This window comes from Cardiocondyla obscurior, linkage group LG01, assembly GCF_019399895.1.
Source record: "Cardiocondyla obscurior isolate alpha-2009 linkage group LG01, Cobs3.1, whole genome shotgun sequence".
Lineage (NCBI taxonomy): Eukaryota > Metazoa > Arthropoda > Insecta > Hymenoptera > Formicidae > Cardiocondyla > Cardiocondyla obscurior.
The window spans coordinates 10,642,885-10,664,082 of NC_091864.1; the positions used below are offsets into that span (position 1 = coordinate 10,642,885).

Here is a 21,198-nt window from a genome sequence, read left to right on the forward strand (position 1 = left end):
GAATACTCCGTATTCCTCAGTCTTTCGAAATTCCGACACGCTGACGGTACAGTTAATCCTTCAGAATCAGTCGTCGGTCCGTTGCGGAGATGCTTCGTAAAAATTGTCCTCCGTCGCCGATGATCCGATCGGCGGCGCGTAATTTCGAGGTCCGGTGGTTCTTTCGACGAGAGGAAAAATCGATGTGCGCGCCGAGAAGAAGGTCCTCACCGAACACGCGGCACCATCCGCGTTCCTCGCGCGGAAGCACTCGCAAAAACGTCCCACTTGCATGCAAATGTCATATTTCAGTCGCAAACGGAAGCGCGACTCTGCGAGTTTATTGGCAGTTGCACTCAAGAAGATTGGGGCGAATCCGATCGGAGCCGCCTTTCACGGTATTTCTGCGGGGAAAATACAGCGTCCCGTGATTTGCGCCACGCTTGTGCAACCAACCTGAGATTTAGATACTAATGCACGAGCATTATTTAAAGTGGCAACGTCAGCCGAACGTGCAATAGATTTTCAAAACCGAGAGGTCCCTCCACTGCTTCAGTGGTATTTGAATAATTGAAAAGCTACTCGAGAGAGGATTTTGATTCTAAACCGATAATGTATTTAAAGATAGACATAATTAATAATTTTATATTTTTGTGCTCACATTTAGAATTTATTCCGACCATTTCCGCTCGGACTCTTCTTTCCGGCGATTTTTTTTTTACTCACCGTTTACTCGCGTGCATATAATTTACGGTCGTAAGTACTGTTTGCGCTGCGTAATAAACGCGTTGTAGCGCTGAAAGGATTACTTCGCGCCAGATTACAGCATTAGGCTAACCTAATTATTTTAGAAAATTAATTAACGATATTAGAAAATTAGAGCGGAAAGGTAAATTAAGACTTTACCGTAGATTTCTTCGATTTATTGTTTCCTTATCTGTATATCGAGCAGTTAAAAGTCGATCGGGTCAGTTCGTTGCCGCAAGTCGTTATTCCTTCTTCCTTAATGTAAACTCCGATGGAACGCTGCGGTCCGTGAAACCAGGCTTTGTGCCTGTTGTTAATAGAAAAAGTCGGTCCGCGATTTGGAATTACGTTACGAGCGTTGTATACCACTCGGGAAATTAGCCTGCGTGCACGAGGTTTTTTCGTCATCAATTAAAACCTTGTACAGCGCGTGACGACGATAAATTGTCTTTATCGCCGTGCCGGCAATGAATAACAGCGATCAACGGGCGGGCCGTAAGGTACATTACGACATAGTAAACGAGTCGACGAAACAGTCGACAAGATCAGAGAGAAATATCGCGGGATGGATGCAAGCACGTCGCCACGCTGTCTTGCACGCCTGCAAGTGTATTAATTAATCGCGAAAGGACCGAAAGGTACGGCGGCCCTTTGACGCTATCTACGATCTACCTCGTTAAGAATAAATGTTCTCTAGATGAAATTAATTAGCTGAGCAGCGTGCGCGTATATATATAAAAATTGAATAAATAATTGGGACACGTTTGTCCCTGCGCCATCGGGGAAAATGATTTAAATATCGCGTCAGTTAATTTGTCTGTTTTATTCACATCGCAATGAAAAATGGAATATAATTCTTAAAATTCCGATAATTCTGATTTTATGTCTTAACGTCTCGCAAAGAATTTATAACTTCATTAATTCGCGCGTCGCGCTAACTTCGCAGGAATACGTATTTTCGTCCGTTAATTTATGAAGGATCGATCGTTTTAAAGCCAGTTTATAATACGCATTAGAATGCATGTCAGCACGATAATGAGTTAACCTATTTATGAGATTGTTAATTTATTAGCTTAATTATTTAGCACTTAAACGGCGGATTCGTATTCACATCAAATGCCATGCGAATAAATTGATTTGACAATGAATTATCGGATACGGCTTTTAACCGGCGATAAATATAATTATACAGCCGTGGGATTGAAATACTAAGATAACCATGCAAATAATCCGTGATCGCTAGCAACCAGACGTAAGCGATCCGATAGTCCCATGATGGGATATAATTAGAGCGCACTCCCCGGAGAAATTCAAAGTTTACATTCACTTTAAACTTTGTTCTAATGTATCGTGCGTGACGCGAATAAGCTCCGGTCAATTAATTTCCGCGAAGCGTTGAGAATTACAAAATTTGGGATTTCCAAGGAGCTCTACCGTTTGATTGCGATATATAGAAAAACGAAGGAAAGGGACTGGAGAAGAGAAATCTCTCCACGGTTTTGCGGGGGGGGGAGGGGGGAGTAATTTTTTACGAGTATTTTTTTTTCCGAATTAATTTTCTCAGATTCTTATCGCAGAGCCGAATAACGGCGCATTTTTCGCCGAGCGAAACAAAAATTCGACGAGTGCAATTTTTAACGAGGAATGTGCATGCACGCGTACACGCGTACGTGCGCGAGTAATGCATTGCTGAATGCAGCTAACTGCCGGTCGACACAGTCGGAACGCGAGTGGTCCGGTCTTTCGCGAAGTGAAATTCTAGAGAGTGTCTGTGTATACACCGTCCCGCGTGTAATTAAGTCCAGAGAATGACCGTGAAAGCATCGAGGTGCTCGTAAGAAAAGACCCGAACTATCGCTGCAGTCTGAGCAGATGACGTGCGGTAATGAATCCGATTAGGCTATCTCTAGAATCTGCAAGACGGCCGTGCTCCTTCCCCGCGATACATTTGCCAGGCGAATTACATTCCGTTTGTAAGAGATTCCTTCTTGACGGGAAATGCGCGAAAGACATTCCGGAAATTACGTGTCTTTTATGAATTTTGAACTCCAAAGAAATTAACAGATAAAATTAATTAATTTATTTCTAAATGTAATGTTTAGGATACCATTCCGCCTTTTGAGTTGTAAATAAATTAAAAAAAAAACGACTTAATGAACTTTGGAAATGCATATATTAATAGCAATTAATTTTTACAAATCAGTTGTTTTTTTTTTTTTTTTTTATTTTGAATTTCGTCACATTACGAAGACGTGGGATAACGATTATTATTGCTAATAACCGTACTTTCGTTATGAGCGACTTAATTTTCGCAGAAATAAGCCCGCGGCACGTAATACCACGACCACCAACAATAAGGCGCGTTAATTCCAGTAATGCGAAGTAACGTAAAGTGGTCTTCAGTGAAAACCTCTTAACGATGAGCACTCGCATTTACGCGTAGTTGTCTAAGCTCATCATGCAGACGATTAAACTAATTTCCCCGTCACCAAAGCGAGCGGCAGCCGAGTAATGCGCTTAACTCGCGTCTGAATGCGTCGCGGGATGCGCCGTGAGCGAGCGAGCGGTGCGGGAACGATCGGCGTCCCAGTCCGACGCTTGCTTAGACCCCGGCGATCTCTCGACGGAGAGAAGAAACGAAGGCCGAGTCGCCGTCTGAATGGTACGTGAGTTCCAGAAACACACTGACGGCTTCGCCGATTCCTCGTAGCGATATCGACGGCAAGCAGGTTGATTCTCGCGCCCGTCTCCTTTGCGGCACTTGCTCGCGCGCCCGGCACGTCGACAGCTTCCTGTCGCGCGATTATCGCCGGATTCCTTCTTTTGCCACGGCATCCCGCGAAAATGCCGTTGACCCTAAACTCGACGAGAAACTCGGCGCGAACTTCGGGGAAAAGAATATCTCCGCGAATTCCGTACTTCCAGAAAAAAAAAAAAGACGGCGAGAAGAAATTTCATTTCGCGCGCATCTTCCGGCCGACCGAGGACGAATTAATGCATGCGATTTTTAACGTCTTCTCGCGTAAATGAATTATGCATGTTTAGCCTGGCGTTTATACTTGCAGTTGTCGGATTTATGGCCGGTTAAGTGAGACCTAGATGTGGTCGCTTTAGGTCGCGCTGTCCAGTTTAAGCCTGCCTGCAAATCCGCCGAGATTACGAACGTTTCGTGGACCTCGCGCGCCGTCAGTTTCGCCATGTGTGAGGACACTTCAGACGAGTTATCCAATTATATATGCAACCCAGTTTTGCAACACACATCTCACGGTAAATTACGAAGTTATACAATCTAAACTGCGACGTATGTCACAAGAGTCACCGCGCGCATTTGCGTACGCCGCTGCTTTCTCGCTACTCTCCCAGTCAGGTGGATCGCTTTCAAATTAAAATGCGGACGTTACCGAATACGATAATCATCACGTTGTTTAGTTTCCTTAAAGGGTTAGACGATGCGCGATCTTCCGTCCGAAATTTTTAATTAACAAATTAAAAAGTTATTTATTTATTTGATAAAAGAGTACTTAACACCTTGGTTAGTCTATCTTTAATCATCTTGGCCAGGTGTGCGCAGAGCTCCGCTAACTGCATATTGCTTGACCGAGGCAGAGGAATGCAGGAACCGTGACGTCAAAGTCGCGTGAGGCACGTGCGCCGCTCGCACGACTGCCCAACCTTTGTTTGTCGTCGCGCCGTTCGTCGATCAATCAATTATTTGCAGTTTCCGCAATCGTTCTAAAGAATATAATTAATGTTTGAATGTATACATAAATTATACTTAGAACCAAGAGGTGCTTAAATTGTTAAGTATAATGTAAAATACGTTTATACGTTGGTAAGTAGTTCGTTACTAAAATTATTAAATATAAAACAATTTTTGTTAACGTAAGATATTTAATTTGAAATAAATGCCGCGCATTCCGTGGTGTTCTGGTTCGACATAAAGTTTCAATTATTTTGCGCGTTCGTTATTCCGATATTGCATAAAAGATACTTTCCGTTCTGTTTCCCCGAACACCTCTCTCGTCACTTGATAAAATCAATTAGACTAGACTGGTATTTAATTCATTTTCCAAGCGCAATTTTTCGAAACCGGCACACGCCGTCGACGGTATATAAACTCGTCGTTAATTAATTAATCACGACCTTTCGTGTACAATTACGACTAATGTGAAGAGGAGAGAAGTTGGAGTTCGACGACATTCCTAGACATTCTGACAGCCTGAATATTTCTCTCTCTTACTTCAATTATCCGCGAACGTTCGGAGGAAGTGAGGTTTCTCGCGGAATATAGACGGCAATGAAATTGCTCCACCGACCTGCGAATTCGCATCTCTTCGCGTATCTGATACATCAAATCTCATTAAACATGCAGAAGATGTTTCCGGCTAGCGAATGATTTCGTCCGACGTGAATTATTTAATGCACCGTCGTTTAGAGTGGCTGACTTTGTTACAGCGGACGTTATCAACGTAATTAAGACTCGGACGTGATTACGCGCCACTGCAAGAATTTGCTCCGCCGCAGAAGCTTAATATTAGGTCCGCTAAGAGTTAGCGATGCGCATCTGGTGCGGCGGGATAAGACCGCGCTCCGATGATGTCGCGCTGGCTTGCTTATTTGCAGCGTTTGAGTAATGCGGTAAAGTCAGTCTCAGAATAATCGCAAACGGTCTTCAGAGAGACCGTAGTCACATACACGTTATATCCAGCAAATGTTTCTAAAAGTGTGTGCATCTCTCAAATTTAAACTTAATTAAATTAAATGTAGATTTCAATTACGTACCTATGTAAATTTTCTCTCTCTCTGTTTCTTTTTTTCTCCGTTTTTAAATAAATTGAACATTGCTTGTAATGATTTTTTTAGTACTTTTGCAGCCAAGTTTTAAAAATAGTAAACAATTACTTAACGTCAATATTATACAGCAACACTCTACGTGATTCGTAAATACATATCTTTCAAAAAAAGAAAAAAGAAAAGAAAAATACATAACTGTCTGAAATAATAGATAACAATTTAAAAATATTTAAAGATATTCCAATATTTAAATATTCAAAAGTGTTCGCGATATTTTTTTGCAGCGGTGAATTGTTAACTTTTTATTCACTTCTTCGAGGTGCGGGGTGATTCAGAGATGCAAAAATAAAAATGATCGTCTGCCGTCATGTCTTCTCGTCGCGTGTCGCACACGACAGTGACAACGACGACGAATTTCACAAAATGCCGCGCGTACCGGGAGAAGCGGATCTTTTCTCGACGGCAGAAAGACCGGGGAGACGCGCGGTTCGTAAATCCAACTGAGATCTACGGCAGAGCTTAGCCTGTGAGTCGATCGTGATCACCGACGTGGATCGACCCGCGAGATTAATACCGCGAGCGATTTACGACAGTTCCGCCGCGACGAGATCGATCGAGCCCTCCGACGAATTGGGGATTCGAGGATTGATCAGAGTGCCGCGAAAGCGCGGCTTTCAAACCCGCCGCTGAAAATGACGAACGTTTCGCGTCCCGACGGTGCTTTGCGTTCGCGACCGAAATCCCACGCTTGGCACCGCGTACTCGATCTCGATATATCCTTGCGTTATTCACGAAAATTCGAAGCGTTTACCACGTTTAACGCAGGTCGAACGATTCGCAACGGTAACGTGAAATTTCGCGCACAATGTCACCGGCGCGCAATAAGATGAATAATTTCAATTTTTGGATTTTCGATAGAAAATTAAGTTTCTTTTCTGCATCCGGCTTACTGCGTGCATTTCGAGATTTTGCATGCAACGCTTTAGAGTTTTTCCCGACACACCGGAATGAGAACGCTCGATACCGCCTCGTTCTTACTTTCGCTATGCATCGCGGAACGTTGACGACAAAGCCGGTCGTCGCATACGACGCGGTAAGAATGTTAATGCAGTTTCACGTCGCGCGATCTGCTATCTCGTTTAGGAATGTAGGTTTGCGGCAAAGGGATCGAACGAAACATCGTCGTCGACCGAATCGAATTGAATTGGCGACGGCGACGACGGTGTCCGCGTCCGCTTGCGATTCCGGGTGCGACGACCGACGTGGTTTTTGCATACAATCCGCGCCTCGTCGCCGAATAATTAGCTGCTTGTTCGTCAGCCGTGGTACGAAGTGCTAATCGATTGCACCGCACGATCGGGCCGGTTGAAACTCATCTCGCGCCAATGAACCGTGACTGGAAACTTCGACGAAGTGACAAAATGGATACGGGAGGGGGCCTTTAGAATTGCAAATTGCACGTAAACGAACTACCTACGCGATTTTTTTAATTTTATTTTCCACGACCGCGTGAAACAAATGTCCTATTTAGCACGAGAAAACCGACTCACGTAATTGCGAATCGTGATGCTCTCAGTAATCAAGTTCGAAGAATGACTTTTATTACACTTCTCTTTTCCTTCCTTTATTTAATTAAATTCGATAAAGGAATCACAGATTAGTTACATCTAATTTTTATTACGCGCACAAGCGCGTCTCATCCGGCATCTATTAAGTCCTGTATTAAGAATGTTTTGCCGCATAGCTCGATTAACGTAAACATCATGTAAATGTCGGCCATGCATATGCAACGACTGCGCGCTTTGGCGCATAGCCATGCGTGCAGCCTCCGGATTAACAACGTTAACGACATTAAAGCCGTTCAAATAATTTCGATTGATCTGTCTCGGAAGAGGAAACGCTCTCGTCCAGAAGTCTCGTTAATCCGGCGGGTATGTTTGCCATTTCACGCAACAATACTTTGCATTTTTCAAAGACCGTCTTAAGGATGCTTCTCCTGCGCGTTCGGCGTGCGAGGGCATCGTTTACCCACCTACTCTTTCGCGTCTGCTCTTTCGAGATCCACCCACGCGAGCCCGATCGCCCTGATGTAGGTCCGATGATTCTCATAAACAAGGGAGGCCGAAGTGCACGGAAGGCGGCGCCGAGTCCCTCTCATTACTCGATTCGGGACTCGGCTCGACGATCGACCGACCGACCGATCTCCCTATCGCGCGCGTCTATCTGGAGCACCCAGATACATAGGCGGCCTCCTATACGCGATGATGAGCACAAGGTGCAGGCACGTCAAAACGCGAGATTTCTCGGCAGATACGTATCGCGATTTCGGCGGTGGTTGCATCCCGCGAGCCGTTGTGATTTATTCACCGGCAGATCGATACGGTGAAAAATATCATTGATACATGTGCTCGTGATTTATCGATCTCTCTCGCAACCGCAGACGCTCGGGCATCGGCTCTCGTAACACAATAACGCCTGCATAAATCACAGTTATTAACCCGCGTCGATATTATATTGGTTTCTTCATTTTTGCTCAGCCGACGTAAACACCGAAGGATAAAAATAAAAATTACAGATCATTAATAAGATTTCCGGTACGATTAGCCACGTCGCGAGGATGCATTACGATTACGAGGCTAGAAAAAAAAAATTTTTTGAAATTTTTATTTCTGCTTGGTATTTAAAAAATGAGGTGCGCGGTGCGGTAAAATCAATTTGTCAATTTGTTAAAAATATTACATCGATGGGCGTTGTAGAGGGTGGGAGGATAGTATTTTTTTATATTTTTTTTAATTGAAAAATATTTGCTGCGAACAGGCGAACAGCAACGCCATCCGATAAAGTCGATCTCTGTTGAATTTCTCGCACTGATTATTCAGCGGTGCTTTTATCTCGCATAGCAAGCTGCGTGATACCGAGTCATGGTACACTCACCGACGAGGTACGAAGGATTATTCGAGACGTTTGTCATGTACTAATATCCTTTTCAACAGATGCTATGTCAGAGCAACAAAATAAAATAAAATCCATAAAAGTGAAGACTAGCGTACGTGACGCCAAAAGAAAAGTCTCGCGCGTGAAAGATTAATTAATTTGTAATATTTGGTTAGGTTTAGCAACGTTGAATATGATTAAATATAATTTTTAAGGAAAATAAATTAAGAAAAGGAAAGTTTCCAATAAATTCAGATAAATGCTTTGTTTCATGAAGTTACTATTTATTAGCACAATAATTATCATTACATTGGATATTATTTTCATAAACTTATGTCTCCAAGTGATTGATTAATGCGGATATATGTTACGAAACGTAACGATACAAATACATATATTTATATCACAGTCGTAGATAATGAAATTAGTATTAATTCGAAGTTACGGTATCTATTTAAATGCCTAAAATATTCGCCCGGATCTTCTCTCGAAAGAAATTCACGGTTTACATGACCAAAGTGTGTGCGTACAAATTCCGCGATAAAGTATTACGTCTATACGGTAATACGGTAAAAGGATACCTCCGGGCGGGCCTAACTTAGACGATACTGACACGTTAATTAATCTTAATTGCTAAAAGTTTGATTCGCAATGGACATAAAGCAAAACGCGCGCGCGCATTTTTCCGTTTAGCGAAACGAAAAGTCCCGAAGCGAGTCAAACGAAGTAGTCGCTGAAGAGACGTTCGCGCGAACGGTCCTAAGACTAAAATCAAGTCGTTTTAATTTAATGACAGCTATTGCTACATAGGTGCCTATTGTTAACTGTGCCTACATTTGCGGGATGGTAAAACCAGTCTTCTTACGAACGTCACGAAACGACATTCTCCGTGCGCGACTTTCTCGGGAAGAATACTTCATCTCTATTTTCAGTTATGGACCAAGTACGTCTAAGTGAAATAATACGAAAGAAAGATTAAGAAGAGATTTCGTAGAATATTTAAAAGAATACGTACCCAAGTAGAAATTGAGTCTGATCGTTATCTAAAGACTTAGCCATCCAATTTGTGGTTTACGTGCAAGCTAGTAACGAGCTGAAAAAGCTAGATATCGAAGCGTTTTTCACCACGTACTAGTCTACTGCGCGAACTCAGCAGTCTAGCGCGCGTTAACATAATTCAGTACGCGCAGTAGACTAGTACGCGACGAAAAATTTTTAGTTTTTTAGTATTTTTAGCTCGTTATTATCGTTATCCAGTAATAATTTTTTTTTTTTTTAATTATTACATTCTCACTTTTTGACATTTTAAACAGCAACGGTTAGACATTAGCTAGATAGTCACTAAATAATAAATACTTAATTAATAATTATGGCTAGTACCAAACTAAGTTATTAGCTAAGAAATATATCTAATCTGCGCGATCTAACTACTGGCTTTAATTAATCAGAATAGCTAGATGAATTTCCACTTGGGTAGAATTTACAAGTGCGAGATATCGACTTAGTTATTTTAAAATAATATTGATGCAGTAGTTCAGCCAGGAATCTATTTGAAAGTTATGTTCTTTAATATTATTTCACTTGGATAAAATTGATGACTGTAGATCTTCTGTAGATTTAACATTTTATCGAGCGTACACGTTGTCGACAACAAGATCGAGAATTTCTACCGAAATCTACTGACACATTTACGTTTCGAAGGGCAGGAAGTAAAGTCTGCTATAGATGGACACGTCAATCTGACTAATTCTACCTAATTAGTAATCTAATTAACATCGTAATGTGTTACGCGAACGTTACGAGGCTACTGGAAACACGCCGTTCAATTTGTGTCATTAATCTTAATTGCGAATGTGGACTGGCATTTCAAGTCTTGTTTCAAGTGGAAGCACATGATTCTTCAAACTCGATTCTTCAAATATTAATTAAAAAACTCGCTCTCTTATATTGGTTCCAAACTGGTTTTGGCACAATGTTTGTTTCCAGTATTCGCCGTCGCTCTTAATCTTAATTTTCGTTTATTTCGCAACTTAAGTGTTCGGCAGTATTTCGTTCTTTGTTACATCGACTTTTATCGTTTGTCGAAAAATGTGCATCGATCTCGCGTACTTATAATTACGAATCCACAACATAGAGACGTCAATGAACGATTTTACGTTAACATTCTACGTTACGAAGAATTTTCTCCTTTCTCCGGCGGTGTCGAATTTCTCTCTCTCTCTCTCTTTTTTTTTTAAATTCTTTTTTTATTTTTATTTTATTTAACGTCTTATCTAACGTTATATGAATTACTACACTAAGCCACGATGTTACAACACACGTTGAATTAGCGGGTCTTCCTTCGGTCAACAGTAAAGCAAACAGACTTCTCCGCCGATTGAAGGTACTTGTTATTCTAGTTTTAAGTTCCTTCTTCGTCAAGTATTGGCATTTTACGGCGAGTAGGGAAAGCACTAAACTTAATTTCGTCGCAATTATTCACGCTGTGTACTTTGAAAGTCCGTTTGACGCCGTTTTCACCGTGGCAGTGCGCGCCTTTAATTACAAAGCGAACAACCGCGGGAGTTCTACGCTTTCTGTCGGAGAGAAAGCCCTCTATTCGCGCTGAATAGCGACAATGTGTATACAACCAATACGATGCCCTCCGGAAATACATTTTGCATATACTCGCGCGATACTTTTCTAATCGCGACGCCTCGCTGGTTTGGTTTTCGCATAAAGATTTTCGCGTCTTAGACATTCCATTACGAAAGCGCTTGTTCTTCCCCTCACGTCAGATCGCTGTACTCGAATTGCAAAGTGCGATAAGACGGTCGGCCGTCTCTGCCTTTGGATCCTCAAGGATCTTTTAAAATACATACACACGTGGAACCGTCGTATACGCGCGAAATAAAATAATGAACAAAAATTCCCGCCGACTTTACACGGGTCAAAAAGGCGACGGATATACTTCATGCACGCGTAATTAAAATGAATCTCTATTCCTACCATTTCTATCGTCGTCAACAATTTTTTCCGCAAATCGAACTCCTTTCTCTACCTTACCGAGAAATTAAAAAGTTTAACGCCCGCGCTTACGGGCGGCGTATTGATAATGAAACGATCTATCAAAAGCGTTCTCCAGGCAAGAACGTTTATCACGAACAGATAGATCATTTATCGCCGTAACATTTGATAGAGACTTTCTTTCACGGTCTATAATAAATCTTACGACATCGATAGTTACGACTCGAAGGACTTCCCGAAAAAGAAAGAGAGTGGAGCGGCGTGTGACGTTGGGACCTCGAAGGTCTCGTCGCGAGAGCCTCGGGGATACTTTCTGTTTCGCCCCGAGGCCGCAATCAGGATTCGCAGTCGCGGACATCAATCGCAGTTACTCTCGAGAGTGGTTAGAGAGATTGATGAATGTTCCGTCTCGGTCTACGGACTAGATCTCGTAGTTCACGCCCGCGACACTAACGGATTAGTCAACTTGGGAGAGGACACGTACGTCCTTCTTGCCGTCACGATCGCTCACCGCGCTTCTTTTCCTTGAAAGGCCCTTCGAGCCAAGCTCCCCGCGCGCGACGCTGATCCGGTCGACACGCGAGAGCGAGGTTAACGCGGAATCGGAAATCGGAGCGCGTCTTAACCGTTAAACTCTTACCAACTAGCTGGCTGATTATATCGGGAAGAACACGAGGAAAGATAGAGCTGAATCCGAGTAAAACTACGGGGAGCCTCGCGAGCTCCTCTCGAGAAAAGGTGCCTACTCCTTTTTCTTTTTTCTTTTTTTTTTTTTTTTTTCTGTCGTCGTTAAAGCTTCGTCGATATATCTCCTCCCCGTCTTGGCTCTTAGATCTTCTACAACTACTTCGGAGGAAGAGCAAAAAGATAAAGAAATTTCCGATGGAATCCGCGATGTCGTTTTCTAGCGTTTGCCTCCCCTCGGTTCTCAACACATTCGCGACTCGAGACGCCCGCGCGCGAGCCCTTTGTCTATTATCCCGCGTGTGATATTAACTAGATCCTTCTCCCTCGGTGGGATTACTTTCGAGGACGAAGGCGGGAGTCGGGCGTCGCGCTGCGTCGGCCCTAGGAGAGCCTAGGGGCCTCGGACTTGTTTCAGAAATTCGCCTCCAGCGAGCTCTCCAGTTCGTTCAACGCCGGCACGAGCGTCTGCAGCGAGAAATAACGCGAACGGTCGGCCGCGTCCACGCTGGTCACATGCTGGAACTGGCACGGCTGGCTGATGTTGCTTTTAGCCGGTAGTACCACCTTCTTCGGCGCCGGTTTCTTCTTTTTCTTTCCCGGCGCCGACAAACTTATGTTCTCCGGGCAGGACACGAGGCGCTCTATGTGCTGCCACAAATCGTTCGCTGCTTTTGAATTGTCGAAGCTGAGTCCGGCCAGGCGAGTGTGGTCCGAGGAGAGACACATCGTGTGGAAAGCCGGCCCCGACACCTAAAACCAATTCGGCTTTCACTTTGTGATATGCGAACAATAGGTTAGCATGGTATAGTCAAAGCTGTATTTTTTTTTTCTTTTTTTTTTCAACGATTACTTTAAAGTCGCTCCCCAGAGATTAAAAACGAAATCCGTGTCGTTCACATCGCCAGACCACTTGCGTTTTATTTGCGTGTTTAATACGCGCGGGGGTGTAATTCGAAACGGCGTTAAATGTCTGGCGCTGAAATTTAATCCGCTTTGTAACCCGGCGCTTGTAATCTATCTAACGAGATAAACAAAAAGCTCGAACAGGTAAATGAATTATTTATGGCCGCAATCTGCTATTAACGCGTAACGCAACGTGAATTTTGAATTGTAGTTTGAAATTGAATACCAGGGCTAATTAATACCGGATGTCAAATATGTGTTTCGTCCGTTTATATATACGTTTGTAGTCTTCGTTTTGCAAACATATCGATGGACTCGCGCGTAGCTACTTGAATAATCGACGATGACACTTTACCTTGTACGATGAGAGGTTGTCGATGGTTTCGCGCCAGAGTGTGAAGCAAGTACCGCGCTCCGCCAGTAAAATTTGAATCCGTCTCTTGGATCGTGATCTCGTCTCCCCGAGATCGAGAACCACCACGGGGATCCCGGTGAAACGGAGCTCCCACCTCTCGGTCTGAGAGGCGCTGCCGAGATACAGATTCGCCAGTGATTCACATACGAATACCTGCGTAACGTGAAACCCCAGATATTATACTTTAAACGACGTGCCGCCTGCGTTTGAGTTGCACTTGACGCGCGTCCTCCTGCCTGCGATTTATCTTTTATAAACGAGCCTATTGTTCTCAATCGGCGCGTTTATCGCGTTTCGCGCGTATCTCACCTGCGATTTTAATCCGCGGAAAAAAGTCTCGAGCTGCTCCCGTTCCATTTGGCTAACTGGATCGAGACGAGACTCGTCGCTGTTCTCGGAGCTGTCGCTACCCTCGTAACTCGACGTCGCGGAAGTATCCGCCTCTCCCGTGGAGGATAGTCGTCTTCGCGTTGTGCCGCTGTATTCGCTGTAATAGGATGAACTGTGTAGCGACAGATTCGACTGCAATGCGGGACAAGATGACGCGTAGACTGGTCCGTTCATTGTTTTCTGAAACAGGAAAAAGAAATTGATATATAAGTAAAAATGTCCACAAGTTCGTTAACTAAAGAAAGATCGACGACGTTTTATTAATATTAAGTTTTAATCGACCGTTAACAATTACGTATAGTTATTGATAAAAATAATAGTTGCTCAGAAACTTGCGTATAAAAATAAAAAGACCAATAGCGGTTTCTTTTTTTTTTTTTTTCTACATTCCGTGATGTTCTTTTCCAGCACAAGCAGAAACTTGCGCGGAATTTATTATGCAATATAATATTCATTACGCAATATTGAAATACATCGGGTATACAGCGAGGGTTTATTATTTTGCGGAGGGAAACGGAGGGTATGCTTGCTTTCTGCGAGCGCGCACGAAACCTCATCGATTTCTAGTACACCCTGGATTGCGCAAGGTACATCCAGGTTCTATAAATATTGGCGACCTGTTTTATTAAGCTATACCAGAATTGTTGATTCTTATATATATATATATATATATATATATATATATATATATATATAAATTGTCTCATCAAAATCAATAATAATGCAGTTATTTCATTAAGCTTTCCGCAAAGCTTCATTAGCGGGTAACAAAAGTGATAAAAAAATATTGTACGAGATTTCATACAGGACTGTTCGCACACATTTGTTTGTTGCACGTAGTATTTGAAAAATAACAGTATGATGGGCAAAATGTTACGCGAAATAGAGAGGGCGATACGAGCGAACGGGAACGCTCGCAGGGGTGGAAGACCCCTTCGTTGCTCCAATGCCCGACCTCTGAGGTGAGAAAAACTAGGTCGTCGACTTCGATACTACGATGACGCAAGAGAGAGGGGGAGAGAGAGAGAGAGAAAGAGAGAGAGCGGGGGCCGGGACGCGAGTAGCTGGCTCCGTGAGAGAGCTAATCAGCACCAGCAGCATCCAGGGTCGACCCACTTAATGCACGCGAGAAAAGCCCGGCCTTAATTCGATCGGTGACGGTATTAATGAATCGGCCGGGTGACTAATCGGTATCTATATGTCATCGGCTCGGTTCTAGGAGGAAATTCTACTACAGCTTGGCGATGACGGCCTCGTCGTTCATTGATGGCGATGCTTTGATGCGCGATCGTGTCAACGGTTCTCTGACACTTGACGAGCGCATTCCTGCGTTACTCATGATCGTTGCTGACGCATCGCCGTCGATCTAGTCTTATTAAGTCTTAAACGGACGAACAGTTTGGTTGACAAGCTGGAAAAATACGTAATACTGGTTTGTACTAGTTTGTTATAATATATATTAAAAGAAAAAATAATTTTTTAATTAAAAAATTGCCGTTGAATACATACGTATATATATATATTTTTTTTTTATTAATTAAATTATTCAATTTGATTAAATGTAGAAAAGTTTTAACGCTACTTTCTTTTTTAAATAATATGTGATATCGGGAACACGCATTTGAATAATACATTACATTATATGATAAGTCGTTGTGTTCGGAACGTCGTGAAGATGTGGGTTGAAAGGATTGAATTCTCCTTTTCTCATACTTAAGTTTATTTTATATACAATATTTACAAAGATCATTTTTGGTTTTATTTGTGGCGCCTTGCGGCGCACTTTAATATCCCGGGAATTACTCCATACGGCGTTCACGGTAGGAAATATGCGGGATAGTCAATGTGACTTTGATCGGTCCCCATATCTCGTTCTCGGGGTAAGTCAACGGTTCACCATCGCTCGAGGAGGTCGTCGCCCACGGGTCCGTCTGGGTCCCGCACTCGTTGGTGGTAGGAGCGTGCTGGATTCGATGTTTGCCGTCGGTCTGCATCGTTCGGGTGTCTGGCGACGGAGTCACTATGGGTGATGGCACTTTGTGCCATCGCGGACTAGTGTACCTGCTGATTCGGACGTCTCCGGGAAGTAAGAATTCCTTAGGCGGTCTTGTCAACCTCTGAGCGGGCAGCTGAAGTAGCCTCGGTGCCCACGGCTGCGGCGCAGGATTCTCGGTGTCGCTTTCCGTGGTAGAACTATCCGGAACTATCGCCGGAGTCACGATCCTCTTCTTCTTTTTCCGTCGCGGCTGAGGCCTGTTGAAAATGACTTCGTTCGATTCGAACTACTTTCGCACTCTGCTCCCGACGTTGTACCCTTTAGCGGCGACCCGGCGTACCGTGGTACCCCGGATTGCCGTGCTTGTGACGTCGATCGGTTCTGCGTCGATCGCCACGCATTATAATAGACATTTTCTAATACCTGCTTTCAACAGGCCGGAAATAAATGGTGCTTCTATTAATTTTAATTAATATACGACGGTAGGTATGTATCGCGACTCGCATGTCTAACAAGTTATTAATTATGTCTGTCGGTTCGATGTATAATTTAGCAAGATATTATCATACAAAAATCGAACGAGAGAAAGCCGCCGTCGAAATAATTTCTCTTCGATGTCGAGTTAGGCGGAATTCCTTGCTGCGAGATGGCGGATTAATACATCAAGCTTGATTTATGCAGATTTAATAAGCTCGCGTCGAGTTCGCGGCTGGGAGCTGCAAAATATCGGGGGAGAACGACTCTTCCTTTCACAATCGACCCGCATCTATCGGTCTACCGGTATCGCGTGTACATGAATGAGATATCACGGTGCGACATAACGATACAAATTGAAATGCGAGCCGTGTCCACTCCGGCGAGCTCACCGGAAGTGCATTGTCAACGTTACAGCAAGGAACGCAAGCATTGTTACCACGATAAGAGCGCCGGGCTTCGTTTCGCTCCTAGATAAACTGCAGATAAACGCGATCGCACGCCGCGACTCCGTTATTCTCACGCAGCCGGTCGCGCGCGCTCTGCTCGGGCGGTAAAAAATAATTATCAGGATTAATTAGATCAGCGGTGCGGCGGCAGACGTGCCTATGAGACTTTCTTTCTTCTCGAGGAAAAAGTGTACTCCGCGGCTTTATAATATTCCTGCCGCTTCTAATAAGTTCTCTTAGCATTAAACTTCCAACGAAATAAAGTTAATAAACTATATTAGTTTTGTAAGTTAGTTTTATAAGAGAACAATCCCGAATAATAACGGAGCTTGTTTTATAAATTGTTAAAAATATATATACTGTTTCAACGTTTACATATTCGTGATACGTTAAATAATGTTCGACATTTTATTCGGTGAATAAATTTTTTTGTAGCGCGTTAACCTGCGTAGAGACGATAAACATAAACAAGGTGGTCGTGGGGACGAGCGCGCGCGAGCTGCGTACGTGGCCTAGCACGTCGCATTCCTCAGTTAGGCGAGCCGGCAGTCGCACACGCGGTACATACGCAGATATCGGAAGCTCGTACGCACGTGGTTCTAAAGTACTTATACTTGATGATTAGAGCTGTCGGCTGTACCACAAATTAGACTTTGCGACTCGTAATCTCGACGTGGAGAGTATTAGTGAAGTGAAAACTTCGCACGTAATACTTATTCTCATTACGCGGTAGTTTTAATCCTTTCTCTCACATCTCTAAGTCTCTATTATTTGACTTTACATTATAAAATACTTTTCCCCGCGGAAAACTACTTTGTTTTGGGCGTAGATTTTGCATCCGAGGAATGGTTATCTAACAATAAGTAAAACGTGTTCTTTTTTGATAAAAATCATCAACCCTAAGGTAAGAATCATTTTTGTTGTTCATAAAATTTAGCAAATACGTGCGCTAGATTTTTTTTTCTTCGGCAAGAGATTACGTAAACGTCCACAGTGCTAGCGAAAAAGCATTAGAAAGTGGGACGGCGATAGCGTAGCTTATCGTATTGTGTCAATTAAGAAGCGATAAACAATGCGGAATGCACTTAGGAGATATTCGAGGACGTGGCGCGACGGTGTCGGGTTAATTGCAAGTAAAATTCCACGCGGGATGCAACCGGCCGGCGAATCGTCACGAGGCAATCCAGTGGAAGTCGCAACGGTGTCGTATAATTGCGCGTCATTAGCGGCTGGAGACGAGCTCACTCGTCAGTGAAAACCTATTTAAAGCTAAATGAACGTTAAAAGGTGGAGAGCTGAGCATGTTTGCCGCCAGAATGGCATTAGTTAAACAGTCGCGCGCGAAATCGGTCGACGATCGGTTGCGATATGCTTGCGAGACGATAGACTGACGGCGTCGCCCGGCTGTAGATGAAAGATTAATTACTGCCGGACTAATTAGTTTTGTGGCTGCAGCGGGGCTACGCGCTCGTGTTGGAAATTTATAGCTCGTCCGGTGCGACCCCGCGCTCCGTCGAGCGTAAAACGTGCTCGCAATTAAAAGTAGGTAACCCGGAGGCCTTGTCGACTCTATTGTCGGCCTGTCCGGGTTAGAGCGGATCGTTCGTTTTGATTAGCCTCAACGATTAATTGCCTTCTTTCGCGAGAAATTCGGCGAGCCTTCGTTCGTCGTGAAATACCATAAATATCAGTTTACGCTAACCGTGTTAATTCAACTAATTTTCTGCCCTTCCCGGAAAAAACAAACGACCACGCGTGATTATACGAGTCTCGGTTAATCTTATCCCTACTGCATCTACTGCTGTCAACGAAAGTGTCGTCACCGCCGATATTAATAATTATACGAACCGCAGTCGGTTCGTCGATTGTTCCGGGAGTTTCGCAAAGTATTCGGGCGTAATTTTTTGGCTTTATTCTAAACGCGAGTGCCGGACAAGAACGCGCAAAAGTGATCAATAATTTTCGCGATTTTAAATCACGGTCAGATATTAAGATTTCAAATCGGCGATAGTTATAAATAAACATCTTTCCGGTGGCGTTCTCGTTTCGTGCATCGGGACACGCGACTTCTCGATGCTCCAACGTTTTCAAAACGCTATGTTAAGTGCAGCGATGCGTCTCGCTCTCGACCTTACAATGACAAGAAATGTTAAGGCGAGTCTCCTTCTCTGCTCGTGACACCTTTCCGGATATTTCTCATGCCTGTTGCGTGAAACTCTTCTTCGCTCTCTCTCAGTAGTAACCTCCTCTTTCGTCCGCGCGCCGTCTTTCAAGACGGCGAGTCGTGACGGCACAATAAATGCGAGTACAAACGACAACGGGAGATCCATCGGCACGACTTTAGCGAGACGTGTCTTTCGTCTACTTCTCGCTGTCTCTCCTGTATTTCACCTTTATCGTTCGTCTCGGTCGCTCCTTTCTACCCTTTGTCCCCGTTTCCCGCTTTCTGTCATTCCGCGCTATCAGCCTCATTGTCTTTTCCACCTCGATGCTCCATTGCGCTCCCCCCTCGCATTATATCCCTCCGTTGGGCACCGTGACGTACCCCCGTAGCTACCGGGGCATGTGCACGCGGGATGCATTCGCGGCGCGGAAATGCGGTTGAGCAGTGCAACGACCGGCGAGAATTCTGCGCGTGACGCACCGGGAAACTTTGGAGTTCCCAATGGTTAACGTGTCTATAGACTTGTGAAAGTCCTCCGCGTTACAGGGAGGCGCGTAATGACAAAAGGCGGGAGAAAAAGAGGGAGGGAGACGTACCACGACGGGCAAGTCGAGCTTATTAATGGAATTCTGCAAGCTGGAGCTGCGCATTTATTCGATATACAAAACATATCGCCGAGATAACGTCGCGTTGCGACAGTCGTAAATAATTTACTCAGACGATTAGATAAAACGGCGGATCAAATCGAGCGCTATGGTTTGGCGTTTCGTGCCATTTTGTTTGCTTCGCTTTTTCCGCGCTTAGAATCGCGTTTGAAAAATATCCGATTAAAAAAGAAAAAAAAAAAAAAAATTGAAATGCGTTTTGTGACGTTTACTAAGTCGAAAGGAAACTGCAATATATCTTGTAAATGGCAATTCTTCAATCTTTTTATACACATTTTATACGTCGCGTGCTTTCCATTTCTATTTCCGCGTTCTACTTTTCTGTGACTTTAATTCAAAAGTGCGCTCGGAAATATCCGAGAGAGGAGCAGCGGGCTCTGTCTCGCATTCCCCGTTACATGCAGCGACGCTCGAGATGTTTGAGATATTTCGCGTCTTAATATTTTACGTGACAAGAAGGGAACGTCGGGGAGACGCGCGAGAATTAAGGCTAACGTCGCTCGAGTATGACGGACTACGTCGGTTTGAATAGCGAATTGCTATGTTCTTGCAAATTGCTACGCGGCTGACGCGCCCGCGAGATTAACGTAACTTTGTGGATACGCGCGTCGCTCCCGTTTGCATTAATTACACGCCACTTAATATATTATTAAACGACACACGAATGCCTGATCGCTCTACCTTTATCTGCTGTTTGCATTCGTCGTTCGCGTTCAGGACGCAATTGGCCGTACGACGCGAATCTCTTCGTCGAAACTTTAATAATCACTCGTGAATAAATACATGTGTTTATGAATTTTCTAACGATCGTCGAGCCGGTTGTTTCGAAATTTTTCGTATCGCACTCGGCTTATTAAGGTCGCACGAGTATCTTCTGGCCGGCCGAGAGAACCCAGAGAGATTAACGGATCGTCGTGGAGGCTTGAAATAAATTAATTGATAAATTGCCTTAATTATGTCAGGGAGAGAGCCAATAGAAGAGAGATACGCTCGCACTAACATGCCCGAAACTCGGTCCGCGGTTGTACAGCGGTAATTATCTCCCTCAATTAGGCGTGCATCGTCGTCCACGAAAACAAGTGTCCGCCGGCTGCATACGGGGTAGGCAAGGGGGGAAGAGCAGGAGAGAAATGCCAGACGCGTGACTGCCCGCGTAGTAGCGTAATTATTACGAGGGACATGAATGGCTGTAATGAGAGATGGCGTCATTTCCATCGCGCGACCGCTCGGCGGCTCGCGGAGAAATCGAGGGGACGGAATGCCAGACGGATTCGCTCACTTTCTCGTTCTGATCTCTGTTTCGCGGATATATTCAATCATTCATGAATCACGGAGCATGATTAATGGCAAATGAACATGTACAGATCGGCTCTGACCCGTCGTGAGCTCGGCTGGCAGAATTCCGCGCCGCGAATTGAACGTTACGCTATTATGTTTCTCGTTATCGGAGATTAATGCACCAAATTTGGTATTTTGATGATGCATGCTAAAATTAATCAAAGCGCCACGTAGCATATTGCATCTTCCGTTTGTACGCTAGTTATCAATTGATATTTATTTTACTACTAAGCATATTGTTTTTGTAATAAAATGTC

At 44.0% G+C, this 21,198-nt stretch overlaps 1 protein-coding gene and 1 long non-coding RNA gene across 2 annotated transcripts in view; one reads left to right on the top strand and one right to left on the bottom strand.

Annotated features, from left to right (window-relative positions):
* LOC139104435 (uncharacterized) overlaps positions 1–21,198 on the top strand; it is a 102,367-nt gene that overhangs the window by 56,833 nt on the left and 24,336 nt on the right. The gene's annotated exons all lie outside the window — the stretch shown is intronic.
* Positions 12,210–21,198, bottom strand: part of Mesr3 (misexpression suppressor of ras 3) — a 40,610-nt gene continuing 31,621 nt past the window's right edge. Inside the window, exons 2-4 of the mRNA XM_070659840.1 lie at positions 13,775–14,035; positions 13,406–13,618; positions 12,210–12,897 (exon numbers count right to left, since the gene is read on the bottom strand). Of these exons, the coding sequence (XP_070515941.1) occupies positions 12,559–12,897; positions 13,406–13,618; positions 13,775–14,029 (807 nt within the window). The 5' untranslated portion in view covers positions 14,030–14,035 and the 3' untranslated portion in view covers positions 12,210–12,558. The remainder of the gene's footprint in view (positions 12,898–13,405; positions 13,619–13,774; positions 14,036–21,198) is intronic.